General features: G+C 48.2%; 1 protein-coding gene and 1 long non-coding RNA gene across 3 annotated transcripts in view; one reads left to right on the forward strand and one right to left on the reverse strand.

The window, feature by feature from the left end:
• The window catches only part of LOC125721135 (phospholipid-transporting ATPase VD-like), a 34,282-nt gene that overhangs the window by 2,209 nt on the left and 16,775 nt on the right, over window positions 1-15,298 (reverse strand). For both annotated transcript variants that reach the window (XM_048997129.1, XM_048997130.1), the window contains exons 11-22: window positions 14,941-15,123; window positions 13,921-14,551; window positions 10,749-10,855; window positions 10,263-10,389; window positions 9,524-9,708; window positions 7,944-8,193; window positions 6,508-6,584; window positions 5,852-5,977; window positions 4,613-4,813; window positions 3,529-3,609; window positions 2,833-2,937; window positions 2,032-2,219 (exon numbers count right to left, since the gene is read on the reverse strand). In XM_048997129.1, the coding sequence (XP_048853086.1) occupies window positions 2,032-2,219; window positions 2,833-2,937; window positions 3,529-3,609; window positions 4,613-4,813; window positions 5,852-5,977; window positions 6,508-6,584; window positions 7,944-8,193; window positions 9,524-9,708; window positions 10,263-10,389; window positions 10,749-10,855; window positions 13,921-14,551; window positions 14,941-15,123 (2,261 nt within the window). The remainder of the gene's footprint in view (window positions 1-2,031; window positions 2,220-2,832; window positions 2,938-3,528; window positions 3,610-4,612; window positions 4,814-5,851; window positions 5,978-6,507; window positions 6,585-7,943; window positions 8,194-9,523; window positions 9,709-10,262; window positions 10,390-10,748; window positions 10,856-13,920; window positions 14,552-14,940; window positions 15,124-15,298) is intronic.
• On the forward strand, window positions 1,559-3,589 carry LOC125721213 (uncharacterized). The gene is made up of 3 exons (XR_007385727.1): window positions 1,559-1,692; window positions 1,907-1,972; window positions 3,424-3,589. It is a non-coding gene; the product is annotated as an uncharacterized LOC125721213 (long non-coding RNA).

Raw genomic sequence — 15,298 nt, forward strand, 5'->3', positions numbered from 1 at the left:
TGGAAGCCACTTTCCAATGCTAGAAATGGCCATTAACTTATACGACAGTTTCTCATGAATTGTAGGATGAAACGAAGTGACCTTCAAATGGAATGGGAAACATTAGGTGCAGGAGTGAAATCCCCTGTCTCCCGGCCGGGCGATGGCCTGCTTTTCGCTGGTACTGTGACTAGTGACACGGTATATTGCAACAGCAATAAAGGGTTTGAATCAAATCAAAATCAAATCAATGCTAGAACAGTTCTAGAAGCATGACTGAAGTCCCATAAAGCAAGGAAGCCCTTCATTAATGAGAAGCAGAGAAGAAGCATGCTGCAAGTTCAAAATATATACATATATGCACGCATGCAAGCACACACAGAGTCATGTAATCATATCTTTTTTGGGACCGCTTATTCATTTGTATGGGAAAAATGCTAATGCTAACCATTACAACCTTAACCTCTACCCAGCCCTAACCATAACCAAACAAAAAATAAGAGTATTAGCATTTTTAGTTTTTTCATTGCAGTCACACATATTTTATTTTATAAAATACAGTTTTCCCATATGGTAAAAAATGGATATTCATCACATGGTGGGGACATTTGGTCAACATAAGGTACGGTATACGTGTGTGTGTGTGTGTCTATACATATACATATATATATATATATATACACACACACACACATATATACACATATACATATACACACACACACACACACACAACCATGTGGCATGTCCATCCAACCATTTTGTGTAGCCGCTTATCCGGCTCATGGCTTTAGGGGGTCTGGAGCCTATGGGCAGAAGGCAGGATGTAATCCAGGATAAGATGTCAACCCATCGCAGGGCACAAATTAACCTCAGCATGGTTTTGGACTGTGGGGGGGAAACCAGACCACCCAAAGGGAACTCCATGACGACAAAGGAAGAACATGCAACTCTACACACGTGGAACCACAGGTGGAGCCTCAAGCACAGGTCCCAGCGGTGTGAGGTAACCGTGGTAACCAGTGTACCACCATGCTGCCCCATGTCGTTTCTGAATTTATTCAAATCAACAACTTCAAACTGCCAGTGTTAGACCCCCTCCTTTGCTGTTAATTTCTGGTGAAACAAACAATTTTCAGGAATCCAAAAAGAAAAATTCACAACGAACATGATTTCATCTTGAACACATTAATCTCTGGGAGGAACCAAATATTCTACTTAACGAACACAAAAGGAAAATGTGCCCATTGCAAGAAGCACATAAGAGTATTTCAAAGGTACTGAATATGCTGCAGAGCCCAGTTCATCATAACAGAGGAAAATTAGGCATGACTGTGAAACAGCCTAGAACAAGCTATGCTCAGAAAGCCAAGGATCTGTACAAGAGGCAGAGATGTCATAGAGGCAGCGTAATGCAACCATCAGACAAGGCTTCCTTGGCCAAGACACTGTTCATAGGCCAACAGTTACTCCACTGTGTAGGAGGTGGGACTCATAATAGCGCTGAATAAGGCATTTGTGAGATTTAGCGGAAGATGATTTTACGCCCTCATGAGACCTAAATAGAACGCTGCGGCTCCAGGGATTGGCGAAAGGCCAGTGTTAAAGCCACCAAATGAAAAACAGTCGAAGGGATCAAACAAAAGCTACATTGTAGTGGCTTAAAGAAAACGAAGTCGACGCTGGAGCCAAATCCAGATCCAGAGAGTCAGGGTAAGAACTGAAAGTGGCTGTTTACCACAACTGCCTTTCAGGGTTAACAGAATTCACTGTTACAGCAAATGCACAGAATAGTGCCTTATGCAAACAGACCCTGAAAATGCTATGAAAGGTGCTTCTACAGCATATTCATTGAGGAGTCAACACTTTTAGTCGTTTTCCTTTATGAATTTAGAAAACTTTATTTGCTCCACATTTATATCCACAGGGGTGACCAGAGTGGGGAAATAACTTTAAAGCAAAATGACAAGATCGAACATCTGTCTATGTGCAGGTGAGTGTGAGTGAGTGAGTGAGTGTGTGTGTGTGTGGACTCTCTTCTTGGGTACACACCTGGGCAGCAGTGCCAGCACAGTAGTGAGGAGACACACGCAGTAGAAGAGCGGATCTGACACGTGTCTCACTCCAATGCCCAGGGGGTTGGAGGGGGAGTTGCAGGTGACACACGTGCTGCTGAACACGAGTATGAACACAAAGTAGAGGAAGGCGCTGCCCAGCAGTACTGCACCGTGCATCCATGTCTAAATGGGGGGGGGGGATATACAGAAGAAAAAGGAAGGGGGATTAAATAGGAGAAATTCCGATATAAGATTACAGAAACGTTATTTATTCCGGGGGAAAATTCTTACACATCCAGCAGCGAGGCACATAAAATGCACAGATACAAATACAAAGTGCAAACAAACATTAACCAAAAGCAAACAAACAAAAATACCGGCCTTTTGGCTATATTAGTTCATTTCTGGCGAGCACAGACTTTGATAAACAATGTCCCCACAAGGTAAAAAGTAACAGGTTTCTATCACATGTGGGGAAATCTTTATTGCTTTATTGTGTTGTTACCAAAAGAAGATGTTTAAAATGCGATAAATGATCCAGAGTCTAGAGTGAAGGCAGAAAAAAACTATTTTATTTTACATTATCAAGTCATTTATTTGGCTGCTGAGTTTTCCCTTTTTATTGCATTATATTAAGTATTGTGAGTAACCTATAGATGATTTAAAGTATATGGGGGGATACTACCTCAGTACCTGCAACCACAAAACCCTCACTGCAGTGCATATTCCTGTCTGCCGATCACGCCAATGTCTGCACGGGGAGTGCTACGTTTGCGGGCCGGAAAGCTCTGCTCACCAGTGTCCGGCTCTCGATCACCTGATGCAGGAGGATGATCAACAGGGCCGAAGTGTTAATGGGCGTGCCCAAGGAAAATACGCTGATGTCAGAGTCAGCATATGCCTACAACAGTAATGTAAAAACACAAAATCGACAAGGGCAACAAAGAGGAACAAGAAAGATACAAAGAGAATGCAAAACAGTCTCCCAGAAAGCTATTTCCTTTTGTGTATCCAGTTAGAAGCCTATATCTCATTGCAACACTACCAAAATGCATCAATGCTTCCATATTATATGCTATTGAACTATGGTAAACTGTGTGGGCAATCGCGAAGGCCTCACTTCCCATTTACAACAACTACAATGGAGACCCATATTTGTTTTATATTTTTATCCCCCTACACATTGTATGCTTTTAATTGTTTTGCTATATGGTTAAAAAACGATGATGCTAACTTCCCACGGCATACTGCTATATCTAACAATGAGTTTGTGTTTTTTTATTTAATTTTTAGTTTTACATTTTATTTTACATCTCATGTATAACTGCATAGTCATTTTTAAAAATTAACAAAAATAAATGCTAATTCAACAATGCTGTCTATGCAGGTGCAGTGTACCTCAGCGCTCAGCTGTCCTGCCTTTATTTTACCGCAATCCTTCCTTTTTGATCCCAGCTTTCTATTTCAAACAAATACCAAGTGCTGTACTCACAAAGTAAGGGACGAAGAAACAGGCAAGACTTTGGTAAAGTGCATCCAGGATGGTGTACCAGAACGTGGAAGGCAGGTAAGTCTGAAAATAAGCCAGAACAAAATGAAACAAAAATTCTCTCCTCCACTAACTAGCAGATTAAAACCTTTTTATTAGCCATTTTATTCAGTGACCGTGCATTCATAGAACATTCAGTTCACCTTCATAATGCATTCATAGAACATTCAGTGCACCTTCATAATGCATTCATAGAACATTCAGTGCACCTTCATAATGCATTCATAAAACATTCAGTTCACCTTCATAATGCATTCATAGAACATTCAGTTCACCTTCATAATGCATTCATAGAACATTCAGTTCACCTTCATAATGCATTCATAGAACATTCAGTTCACCTTCATAATGCATTCATAGAACATTCAGTTCACCTTCATTTTTTTTTTTAGAATTAGGTGATCAGTGGTCATTGTCGACACACCACAGCACACAGTGCACAACAACGAAATGTGTCCTCTGCATTTAACCCATATGTGACAATGTGACATAGCAGGGGGCAGCTAATTCAGTGCCCGGTGAGCAGTGCTTGGGGGCGGTACCTTGCTCAGGGTACCTCAGTGGTGCCTTGCTGGTCGGGGATTCGAACCAGCAATCTTTCAATTACAAGTGCGCTCCCTAACCTTTAAGCCACCACTGCCACTATTACTGCCACTGCCATTATGCATTCATAGAACATTCAAAGCACCTTCATAATGCATTCATAGAACATTCATAAGCAGCATGTAAGTATACCATAACACTTTGACATATTTTAACAGCTTTATTATACACTAATAACAAACATGATATAATAATAACAAGCATTATAGTAGCATAATAATATACTATTTGTTATTAAAGCCGTTGTAGTATGTTAAGATGTTAAGGTGTACTTACATGCTGCTTATGAATGCTCTATGAATGCATTATGAAGGCATTCTGAAGGTGCATTTACTGTTAAGAGTTACCCTTTATTCCAGTGTATTAGCATTGCTGCATGTGTGACATTTGTTAGTAAACTGATCTCAGCTAAAATGTTCCTCACCAGAGAGTCCTGTCCTGCCTGGTAGAGGACAGGCAGCTGCAGAAGAGTATCAGCAGACACATCCTTATCCAGGATGCCATACAGCAGTGGTGGGGCAGAGGTGAACAGCAGGTTGAATAAGATGAGAACCCAGTAATTGGTCATGGTGCTGCCTGAGAAACCACAGAAGAACTGGTACCAGAAAAGGAGATTCACGTAGGCCTATGAGACAGAAAAGCGCATGTGGTTAAAGAAGCTTAAACTGCGACTTAAAATTAATATCAACCTGTAAACAAATTGACAAAATGAGTTGGGGCCTGTATCAAGAATGAGGATTACTTGCTTAGCAGGATAGGTTGTCAGATTTAAGGCCATCTGAACTAAATACAAATGAACAAATATAAAGTCTATTTACACTGGGGAACCTTAAATCCGACAAGTTATGCTAGGTAAGAAATTCTGCTTCATGATACATGTTCTTGGTATACTAATAATATACTGCTAGTTTAACAATTTGTTCAGAATAAGCAGTAGAGAAGATTCCATAGACCAGGGGTCTCCAACTCCGGTCCTGGAGAGTTTTCTATCATACCTGGTTTCTGATGAGCCACACCTGCTCTCAAGTGAATACCAGGAACAGGTGTGGCTCATCAGAAGCCAGGTGGGATAGAAAACCTACTGGATAGTAGCCCTCCGGGACTGGAGTTGGAAACCCCTGATATAGACCCATTGTCAACAACTGGCAGACTCTCGGCAAGTCAATCAAGTCCATCCATCTATCACCATAACCGCTTTATCCCAACAGGGGTCGCGGGAGAGACCGGAGCCCAGCCTGGGAATAACGTGTGTCGGCAGGAAGCAACCCTGGGCAGGGGCCAACACACCACTGGGCGCACACACTCATGGAGCAAACTTAGAGACGCCAATAAACCTACTGTGCACACTTTCGAACTGTGGGGGGAAACCGGAGCCCCCGGTGGAAACCCAGGCAAACACGGGGAGAGCATGCGAACTACACACAGATATTGTGAAAAGTAGAAAAAATATCACATCTTTAATATTTGAGTATATTTACAGTACAAACCTTTTCTATGAAATATGAGGGCAAAAAGCAAAACAAACAAAAAGAATCATTCATTACTCGCAATCGAAAGTAAAATGTGATATTGATTTGAGGTCATATCGCCCAGCCCTAGTATCAGTGCAGTAAAAGATACACAATGCTGCCATTGATGTCTAGTGCTTAATTTAGGTACTGACCACATTCTTGTAGAAGAAGTAGAGGATCATGTTAGCAAGCCTGGTGTAGCACCAGTGTCCGTGAACAAGAAGCAGCTTACGGAGGTGCTTAAACCTGGAGATGGCAAAGTCACTGGACATCACAGCCTGGATGAAGAGAGACAGAATTACAACCTCCTCCTTGGTGGGAAGGACGTTCAATACCTACTCTGGCCCTTAAATACCAGAAGTTTAGAGCTTCCAACTCCAGGAGTACCAACGTACCAATGTCTTAGACTCCTTACTAAATTAGCATGCATTCATTTTTTCACCCATCCATCCATCCATCCATCCATCCATCCATCCATCCATCCAGGGATGGTAGGTTTTTCAATTCAGTATATCTGGAGAAATGCATAAGTAAAGCAGAAATATCCACTGCTAACTCTTCACCTGAAGATAAGCATTGTGGGCGGAGAGCAGAGGAGACGAAGACCAGAACCGCTACTTCCATATGATCAAGGTTTACCGATTTGTGAATATAGTCCAGCTATTCACAGACTGCTCACGTCAGTAGCTTTTGGATGATCAACAGAAGTCTTTCTCCAAAGAGGGATCATTTCGGGCAACATTCCAATTCAAACTATATTGATGCTTCTCTAGAGGTTTGCAGTAATGAAGGATGGGATTCTACACACCTGCATGCCTTCCTGGCCTGAAATTCCAATTCCCACATCTGCCATTTGGATCATGCTTACATCATTGGCACCATCACCTGCAGCATAATGCAACCAAGTCAGTAAGTCGGCAGATATAATAACACACAAGTGAACTGTGATAATAGGACCTACTTCCAAACCCTGTGTCATTGTACACAGCAATTCGGATTCGGCTTGTAAATTTAAAGTGATTTTCTTGATCGACAGTCACTAACGTTAATCGCTTATTCATCAACTTCCGACCTCGCCCCTCTATACATGCATGTTGAATGTCAATATCATGTAAGTAGTACATTGTTCAATAAAGGACTTTATTGAAAAAATACCATTTCCATTCAGCTTTTAGGCACACTAACAATGATCACATTTGCACAATTACAAACTTATGAAGATTTCCCTAAAAGACTATGTATGCCATATACCTATGTTATAAAATCAAATCACAATGGCTGTTAATTTAAACAACTGTCTGACCTGTAGCTTTATAAAGCCCTTCCACAGATAAAGGCTAACCTATTTATTTGTTTTTAATTCAAAAAGTTCAACATATCAATATGCTCTGGTGCGAGGCATGTGCTCAATCTGTTTACTGTAAAGTCCAGCCACTGAAAACACCCGTTTGCCGGGTATCGATGTCCCAGGTACGCATGAATAGCGAGATCTGCACACTATCATAACAAAGCCAGATTTATACAACAGTTATGCGTACAATATATGTGCCCAACCCCAGAGATCTAACTACATGTTGTGGCAACGCAGCTTGCACACACCAGTGCACGAGTATAAACGCTCACGATGATGTCCGTCACTTCTGTAGGCTAGGTGGTTCTGCGTAGAGCTTATGAACAACTAGACAATAAAAAGAGTACGCTTACTTGATGTTGCAAAAATGCATGACTTTACGAAAATGAGACTTGCAATTTATTCATTTATTTGGAACTTTTGATTAACTAAATTCTTAAATGCCAAATAATTGATTGTTACCTAATCATTTGGATGCTACGATATTTATCTAACCCTTTATGTAAAGCTAAGATGTTAAGATTTCTAGTATATTGAAATATCTGGAGCTGGCAATTTTCCTGACTGTGCCACGTAATACGTACTTTAATTAGGTCTGGCTGTGAATTACGGAATGACTACTATAGCAAGAAGAACTATGGGAAAAGGATTTGTAGTACAAACAAGGCTGTCCAGCCCAGACCTACGACAGCACTAATGAAAACATTAGAGAACGTCTGGGATTCAAGTCTCCCAAGGGGACATTTTGGGTAATTAAAAGAATTTAGCTCTGAGACTGGTAGTAAGCTCTTCCGTTAAGAACATAACTAAATTGTTTCTTTTTATGTTCATTACTAAGACATTTGGATACTGCCCAGTTAGTCATGGGGAGGGGGGAAGGGGTCAAGGCTTACCCACGGCCAAGGTCACGACCCCCAACTTATCCCGCACCAGCTGGACCACCTGGCTCTTCTGGAGGGGGGTAGAGCGGCAGCAGATGACAGCCCTGCAGCACCCAGCCAGCTTCAGGAAGGAATCTTCCAGGCCCCCCCGCAGCACCAGCTCCAGCGTCCAGCCGTCGATAACGAGCGTGAAACCGCTTATGGCGCCCCTTCCGTCCTCAACGGTCTTCAACAGGTCTGCCAGCAATACTTCACAAGCCTCCTGAGGAGGAGATGAGAGGCAGTGTTAGGGTTCAACCTGCCAGCACCTTCAATGAGAACGGAAAATACCTTCAGTCACACTGAGATGTGAGATGCGAGACGCCTTTCTGTGCTTTCTTCATGCTAAATACCAGTAGTAGACAGTTCAGGTCCAGAGAGTAAAAATCCAAACCAAGAATTTATTTCAACCATCCAGTTGAGTATAAAAAGAGTCACAGTCACTCAACTGGTAGATTGAAACAAAATCTTGGTCTGGAGTTTTACTTTCTGGACGTGAACCATCCACCTCCGCTAAATGCTTTATGAGTACAATGGCCTTTTAGGACATGTATACATATTTTAAGCACTAGGTGGCAGTAATCATAAAGGCAAAGGTTTTAAACTGAAATTAAATTATATTTTTTCTACCATTTGTACAAGTATGAGTACAGATACATGGGAATTCTTTAGTTTGCACACATCCTTTTGTTATACGAGACACACACAGAGGGTTGTTATCGGAGCACAGGGTCAGCTATTTATTCAGCACACCTGGAATGACTGGGGTTAAGGGTCTTGCTCAAGGGCCCAAAGCTGAGCACAGGAATGAACCAGGCGAACTTCTGATGCCAGACACAGAGGTCTGATCCAGAGAGACACACACCACACAGCTGCTTCGGATTCGGGGTCACTCAACAACACACTTAAGTACTACATAAACTGAGTGGTGTTTGTTTTTACTTTAGCATGTAAGGCTAGTGCATTTACAGTGTTTAAAAGCTTTATGGTCACTAAAGCTGCACTGTAACAGGACAGTGACTCTCAGTATATTCTTTTTGTTTTCCTCTCAGAATGAGTGCGGCCACACCAGGCCTCAGGAGTACAAATAAATGTGCATAAAGAACAGCATCTCTCTCTCACACACACACACACACACACACACACACACACACACACACACACACACACACACACACACACACACACACACACACACACACACACACACACGTTTGTAACTATATCTTTGTGGGGACTCTCCATTCATTTCTATGGGGAAAACTTTAATCCCCACACAATGACCTTAACCCCTAACCCTAACCTTAACCATAATTAAACAAAAAAAAAATGCCTTTTTAGTGTTTTGATTGCAGTCACAGGTATTTATAAAATCGAGTTGTGGGGACATTTTTCCAGTAAAACTGAGGTTTATATTGTGGGGTCCTGAAAAATGTCCCCAAAAGCTGAAAATTATCAGGGTTCAGTTCCGTTGTGGACACGGACACACACACACACACACACACACACACACACACACACACACACACACACACACACACACGCGCAGAGACCTTGTTGGCACAGTTGGCAGTCAGCAGCTTGTCTGTTGCTCGCAGCAGCTTGCAAGAACATGCGATGCTGATTGCAGTCTCCTGCTTGTCGCCGGTCAGGACCCAGACCCGTATCCCAGCTGCCTGCAGCGCCTCGATGGTCTCTGGGACTTGCTCCTGCAGCTGGTCCACGATTCCTGTAGCACCTGGAAAGGGGGGGGGGGGGGCACAATCAGCTTCCAGACCCATTCTTCTGCTCAGCCAGCACGCATCACTGAGATTTAACAGTGACGAAAGTGAGGAGCTCAGCCAAGGACACCACTCCTATTTAGGGCCAGGAGAACTAATTAGAATCATGCTCTAATAGTAAGTGAGCTGGGCAGAAGATTAAGGCAGCAGCAGAAGAGGAAGAAGGAGGAGACTGAAGCTTCCCCATTTCTGCAGCTTTATCTGGCTGCCTGGCCTGACAATGTGACGCAGTTTCGTGTGAAAGTCTGCACTGCTTTCTGATTCTATGCTTTAATCATATCTATTACATTCTTAAAGAGAAACAGCTGAATTTCTTTAATAATAAACATGCAAGCCATACATCTCCTGCACAGTCAGACATTCATCCATTTCAGGCAGTGCCAGTCAACCCACTAACAGACCGAAGCGGCCGCCTAGGGCTGCGGGGGTCGCCAGTGACGCTTGCCTAGCGAACCACGTCGGCTTTAACTAGTACTGGTTTCAGTTGTAGCGTCAGGTTTCCCGCCATTACCAAGCAGGGTCAGGTCGGTCTCCAGTTCACTTGTAGATGCTTGCAGCAGCTCCTCTCGGTTCTCTATGCTGGTCTCCGCGTAGCTGTGTCTCTTCAGCCACATTGCATAATCCTCCTCTTCCAGGACCTACAAACACAGAGGGTCAATCCAACCAGCAATACTACATGGCCATTTCCATCCAAACTGTCCCACTTCATTTGCTTCGCTTCATACCAAGGGCAGTGGTGACCTAATGGTTAGGGAAGCGCACTTGTAATTGAAAGATTTCAGGTTCGAATCCCTGACCAACAAGGCACCACGGAGATACCCTGAGCAAGGTGCCGCCCCCAAGCACTGCTCCCCGGGCACTGAATTAGCTGCCCCCTGCTATGTCACATTGTCACATATGGGTTAAATGCAGAGGACACATTTCATTGTTGTGTGCTATGTCAACAATAATCACTAAATTAATTTGAATGATTTTTTTTTTTAGTGTACAGTGGTACCTTTGTGGCTATGCACAGGGTTCGAAGTCCTTGCCGGGCGTAGTCGTCCAGATGGAGCTGTGTTCGCTCTCGGATGTGGCGCAGTCTGTCCGCAGCCTGCCTGTCGTCTGGAGGCAGGAAACGTACAGCATCAGCTAGCGAGCAGAACACGCTGCTACAGCATCTCCTAAATAAGCAATTATTCAATATGATTATTTAAGACCTCAGAAGCCCCACACAAATGCTTGGTTCGACTATGAAAAAATACGCGATTAACCAGGTTAATATATTAAAATACAACTGGTAAAAGAAACATGCATAACTGGTAAAAATGGAGACTCTGAGGGGTGTGGCCTACAAATGTAAAGTATGGACTGGCACACTGAGGCTGTCCGCCAGCCCTGCGCCCCGTGATGGACTGGCACACTGAGGCTGTCCGCCAGCCCTGCGCCCCGTGATGGACTGGCACACTGAGGCTGTCCGCCAGCCCTGCGCCCCGTGATGGACTGGCACACTGAGGCTGTCCGCCAGCCCTGCGCCCCGTGATGGACTGGCACACTGAGGCTGTCCGCCAGCCCTGCGCCCCGTGATGGACTGGCACACTGAGGCTGTCCGCCAGCCCTGCGCCCCGTGATGGACTGGCACACTGAGGCTGTCCGCCAGCCCTGCGCCCCGTGATGGACTGGCACACTGAGGCTGTCCGCCAGCCCTGCGCCCCGTGATGGACTGGCACACTGAGGCTGTCCGCCAGCCCTGCGCCCCGTGATGGACTGGCACACTGAGGCTGTCCGCCAGCCCTGCGCCCCGTGATGGACTGGCACACTGAGGCTGTCCGCCAGCCCTGCGCCCCGTGATGGACTGGCACACTGAGGCTGTCCGCCAGCCCTGCGCCCCGTGATGGACTGGCACACTGAGGCTGTCCGCCAGCCCTGCGCCCCGTGATGGACTGGCACACTGAGGCTGTCCGCCAGCCCTGCGCCCCGTGATGGACTGGCACACTGAGGCTGTCCGCCAGCCCTGCGCCCCGTGATGGACTGGCACACTGAGGCTGTCCGCCAGCCCTGCGCCCCGTGATGGACTGGCACACTGAGGCTGTCCGCCAGCCCTGCGCCCCGTGATGGACTGGCACACTGAGGCTGTCCGCCAGCCCTGCGCCCCGTGATGGACTGGCACACTGAGGCTGTCCGCCAGCCCTGCGCCCCGTGATGGACTGGCACACTGAGGCTGTCCGCCAGCCCTGCGCCCCGTGATGGACTGGCACACTGAGGCTGTCCGCCAGCCCTGCGCCCCGTGATGGACTGGCACACTGAGGCTGTCCGCCAGCCCTGCGCCCCGTGATGGACTGGCACACTGAGGCTGTCCGCCAGCCCTGCGCCCCGTGATGGACTGGCACACTGAGGCTGTCCGCCAGCCCTGCGCCCCGTGATGGACTGGCACACTGAGGCTGTCCGCCAGCCCTGCGCCCCGTGATGGACTGGCACACTGAGGCTGTCCGCCAGCCCTGCGCCCCGTGATGGACTGGCACACTGAGGCTGTCCGCCAGCCCTGCGCCCCGTGATGGACTGGCACACTGAGGCTGTCCGCCAGCCCTGCGCCCCGTGATGGACTGGCACACTGAGGCTGTCCGCCAGCCCTGCGCCCCGTGATGGACTGGCACACTGAGGCTGTCCGCCAGCCCTGCGCCCCGTGATGGACTGGCACACTGAGGCTGTCCGCCAGCCCTGCGCCCCGTGATGGACTGGCACACTGAGGCTGTCCGCCAGCCCTGCGCCCCGTGATGGACTGGCACACTGAGGCTGTCCGCCAGCCCTGCGCCCCGTGATGGACTGGCACACTGAGGCTGTCCGCCAGCCCTGCGCCCCGTGATGGACTGGCACACTGAGGCTGTCCGCCAGCCCTGCGCCCCGTGATGGACTGGCACACTGAGGCTGTCCGCCAGCCCTGCGCCCCGTGATGGACTGGCACACTGAGGCTGTCCGCCAGCCCTGCGCCCCGTGATGGACTGGCACACTGAGGCTGTCCGCCAGCCCTGCGCCCCGTGATGGACTGGCACACTGAGGCTGTCCGCCAGCCCTGCGCCCCGTGATGGACTGGCACACTGAGGCTGTCCGCCAGCCCTGCGCCCCGTGATGGACTGGCACACTGAGGCTGTCCGCCAGCCCTGCGCCCCGTGATGGACTGGCACACTGAGGCTGTCCGCCAGCCCTGCGCCCCGTGATGGACTGGCACACTGAGGCTGTTCGCCAGCCCTGCGCCCCGTGATGGACTGGCACACTGAGGCTGTTCGCCAGCCCTGCGCCCCGTGATGGACTGGCACACTGAGGCTGTTCGCCAGCCCTGCGCCCCGTGATGGACTGGCACACTGAGGCTGTTCGCCAGCCCTGCGCCCCGTGATGGACTGGCACACTGAGGCTGTTCGCCAGCCCTGCGCCCCGTGATGGACTGGCACACTGAGGCTGTTCGCCAGCCCTGCGCCCCGTGATGGACTGGCACACTGAGGCTGTTCGCCAGCCCTGCGCCCCGTGATGGACTGGCACACTGAGGCTGTTCGCCAGCCCTGCGCCCCGTGATGGACTGGCACACTGAGGCTGTTCGCCAGCCCTGCGCCCCGTGATGGACTGGCACACTGAGGCTGTTCGCCAGCCCTGCGCCCCGTGATGGACTGGCACACTGAGGCTGTTCGCCAGCCCTGTGCCCCCTGATGGACTGGCACACTGAGGCTGTTCGCCAGCCCTGTGCCCCCTGATGGACTGGCACACTGAGGCTGTTCGCCAGCCCTGGGCCCCATGACGGATTGGCACACTGAGGCTGTTCGCCAGCCCTGTGCCCCCTGATGGACTGGCACACTGAGGCTGTTCGCCAGCCCTGGGCCCCCTGATGGACTGGCACACTGAGGCTGTTCGCCAGCCCTGGGCCCCATGATGGATTGGCACACTGAGGCTGTTCGCCAGCCCTGTGCCCCCTGATGGACTGGCACACTGAGGCTGTTCGCCAGCCCTGTGCCCCATGATGGACCGGCACACCCAGGCTGTACAGTAAATAGTACAGAGTAAGGCCTTCCACATAGATATTCTAACACTTTGGACCTAGATGGCTATTACACAAAAGCATCTTTGACAAGGTTGTCAAATTATTATTAAGTTTTATCTTCCATGTAAATGAACACCTAAATCCAAATCCAGCTAAACTGTACCTTTGGGTGTGGTGATAAGGTCCATGATGGCTGAGTCGGCCCCTTTGGTGTAGACCACCACTTGGCTGGTGAGAGGGTGTCGCACCACCACAGACATCCTCTTGCGGAGGGAGTCGAAGGGCAGCACGTGCAGCAGGGGCACTGTGAGGTGGCCCAGGCCTGGCAGATCCACTACCAGCTTCTCTGAGGTCCGGGCCCGCAGGGTACACCTGTAAGCCCGAGCGGCATGAACCAGCGCTGCCTCGTCCGGACTCTCCGCCTCGTACATCAGCTCCTCTGCTTCGTCTTGGTCCGGCCCGCCGTCCCCACCAGACTCCACCTCCAGCCAGGGCTCTGCCTCAGCCGCCTCCGAAACCAGAGCACCCAGTTCCACCTGAGCTGGACTGGGGGCTCTGACTGGAGAGTCCTCCCCTTCTCCTACATCCACCTTTGGCAGAGCGAAGGATGAGGCAGAGCCCTTCATCCGGAAGAGCAGTCTCTGAGTAAAGTTAGAGGGGCTCTCCGCCTCCTGCAAACCATTCCCCCCTGGGGAAGAGAGCGCTGCGAAGCGGGGGACCCCAAAACGAGGAAACAGCAGCTTGAGGTCCTCCAGGGACCGGATGGGGTTGCGAGGGACCTCCAGTGTCAGATTCTGCAAAGAAAACGACAGGCACCTGCTCCAACAGTCCAGCTTAACACAGTGATTACATTTCCTTTTAATTTACTCCATCCAAAGCAGCATCAGCCAGGCTCTGGAGCAATCGTGGGTTAAGAACCTTATTCAGGGGCCCAAAGGTAACATCACTTTTATAGGATTTGAACTTGCAACCTTCTGATCCACACACCACCCAAGATGCTAGCATGCAAAGTTTCTATGAACATTATTTTAATAAAAAATGATTTTTTTTTCTTGAGCAATGATCAACCCCTGAAGCATATAAAATCATTTAGATATTTGTAACCTAAAACCTGTGTGGAATTCATAGTCTGAGATGTAAAATGTCCAAGATCTCTGGAGGGAGGTGGAGGCTGGGGACTTACTGGCAGCAGCAGACCAGGCGATGACACTACCACGGTGTTACACAGGGCCATCGCCAGAAAGAAGTCCACGATGTAAGGGATTTCCTGGGATGAGTCTCCTGTGCTGTACAGCAGAGGGAGTGATGGCGACGGGAGCTGAGCCAACTTGTGGAGGAGCTGGGGATCTGGGATGACGTCCTTCTCCTGGTCGGAGCCGCCGGGAATAAGGAGAATAAGGAAAATAAGGAAAACTATATTTTCAGAATTGTCATAATATAATAATTTCAGGCAGTATTCTTTGCCATGAATAAATTAAAGCACAGCCTTTACTTTAAGTCTGGACACACTAAGTCGATATTCCGCCATCGAAAGTTGTCGG

This window comes from Brienomyrus brachyistius, unplaced genomic scaffold (assembly GCF_023856365.1).
Source record: "Brienomyrus brachyistius isolate T26 unplaced genomic scaffold, BBRACH_0.4 scaffold32, whole genome shotgun sequence".
NCBI classification, from domain to species: domain Eukaryota; kingdom Metazoa; phylum Chordata; class Actinopteri; order Osteoglossiformes; family Mormyridae; genus Brienomyrus; species Brienomyrus brachyistius.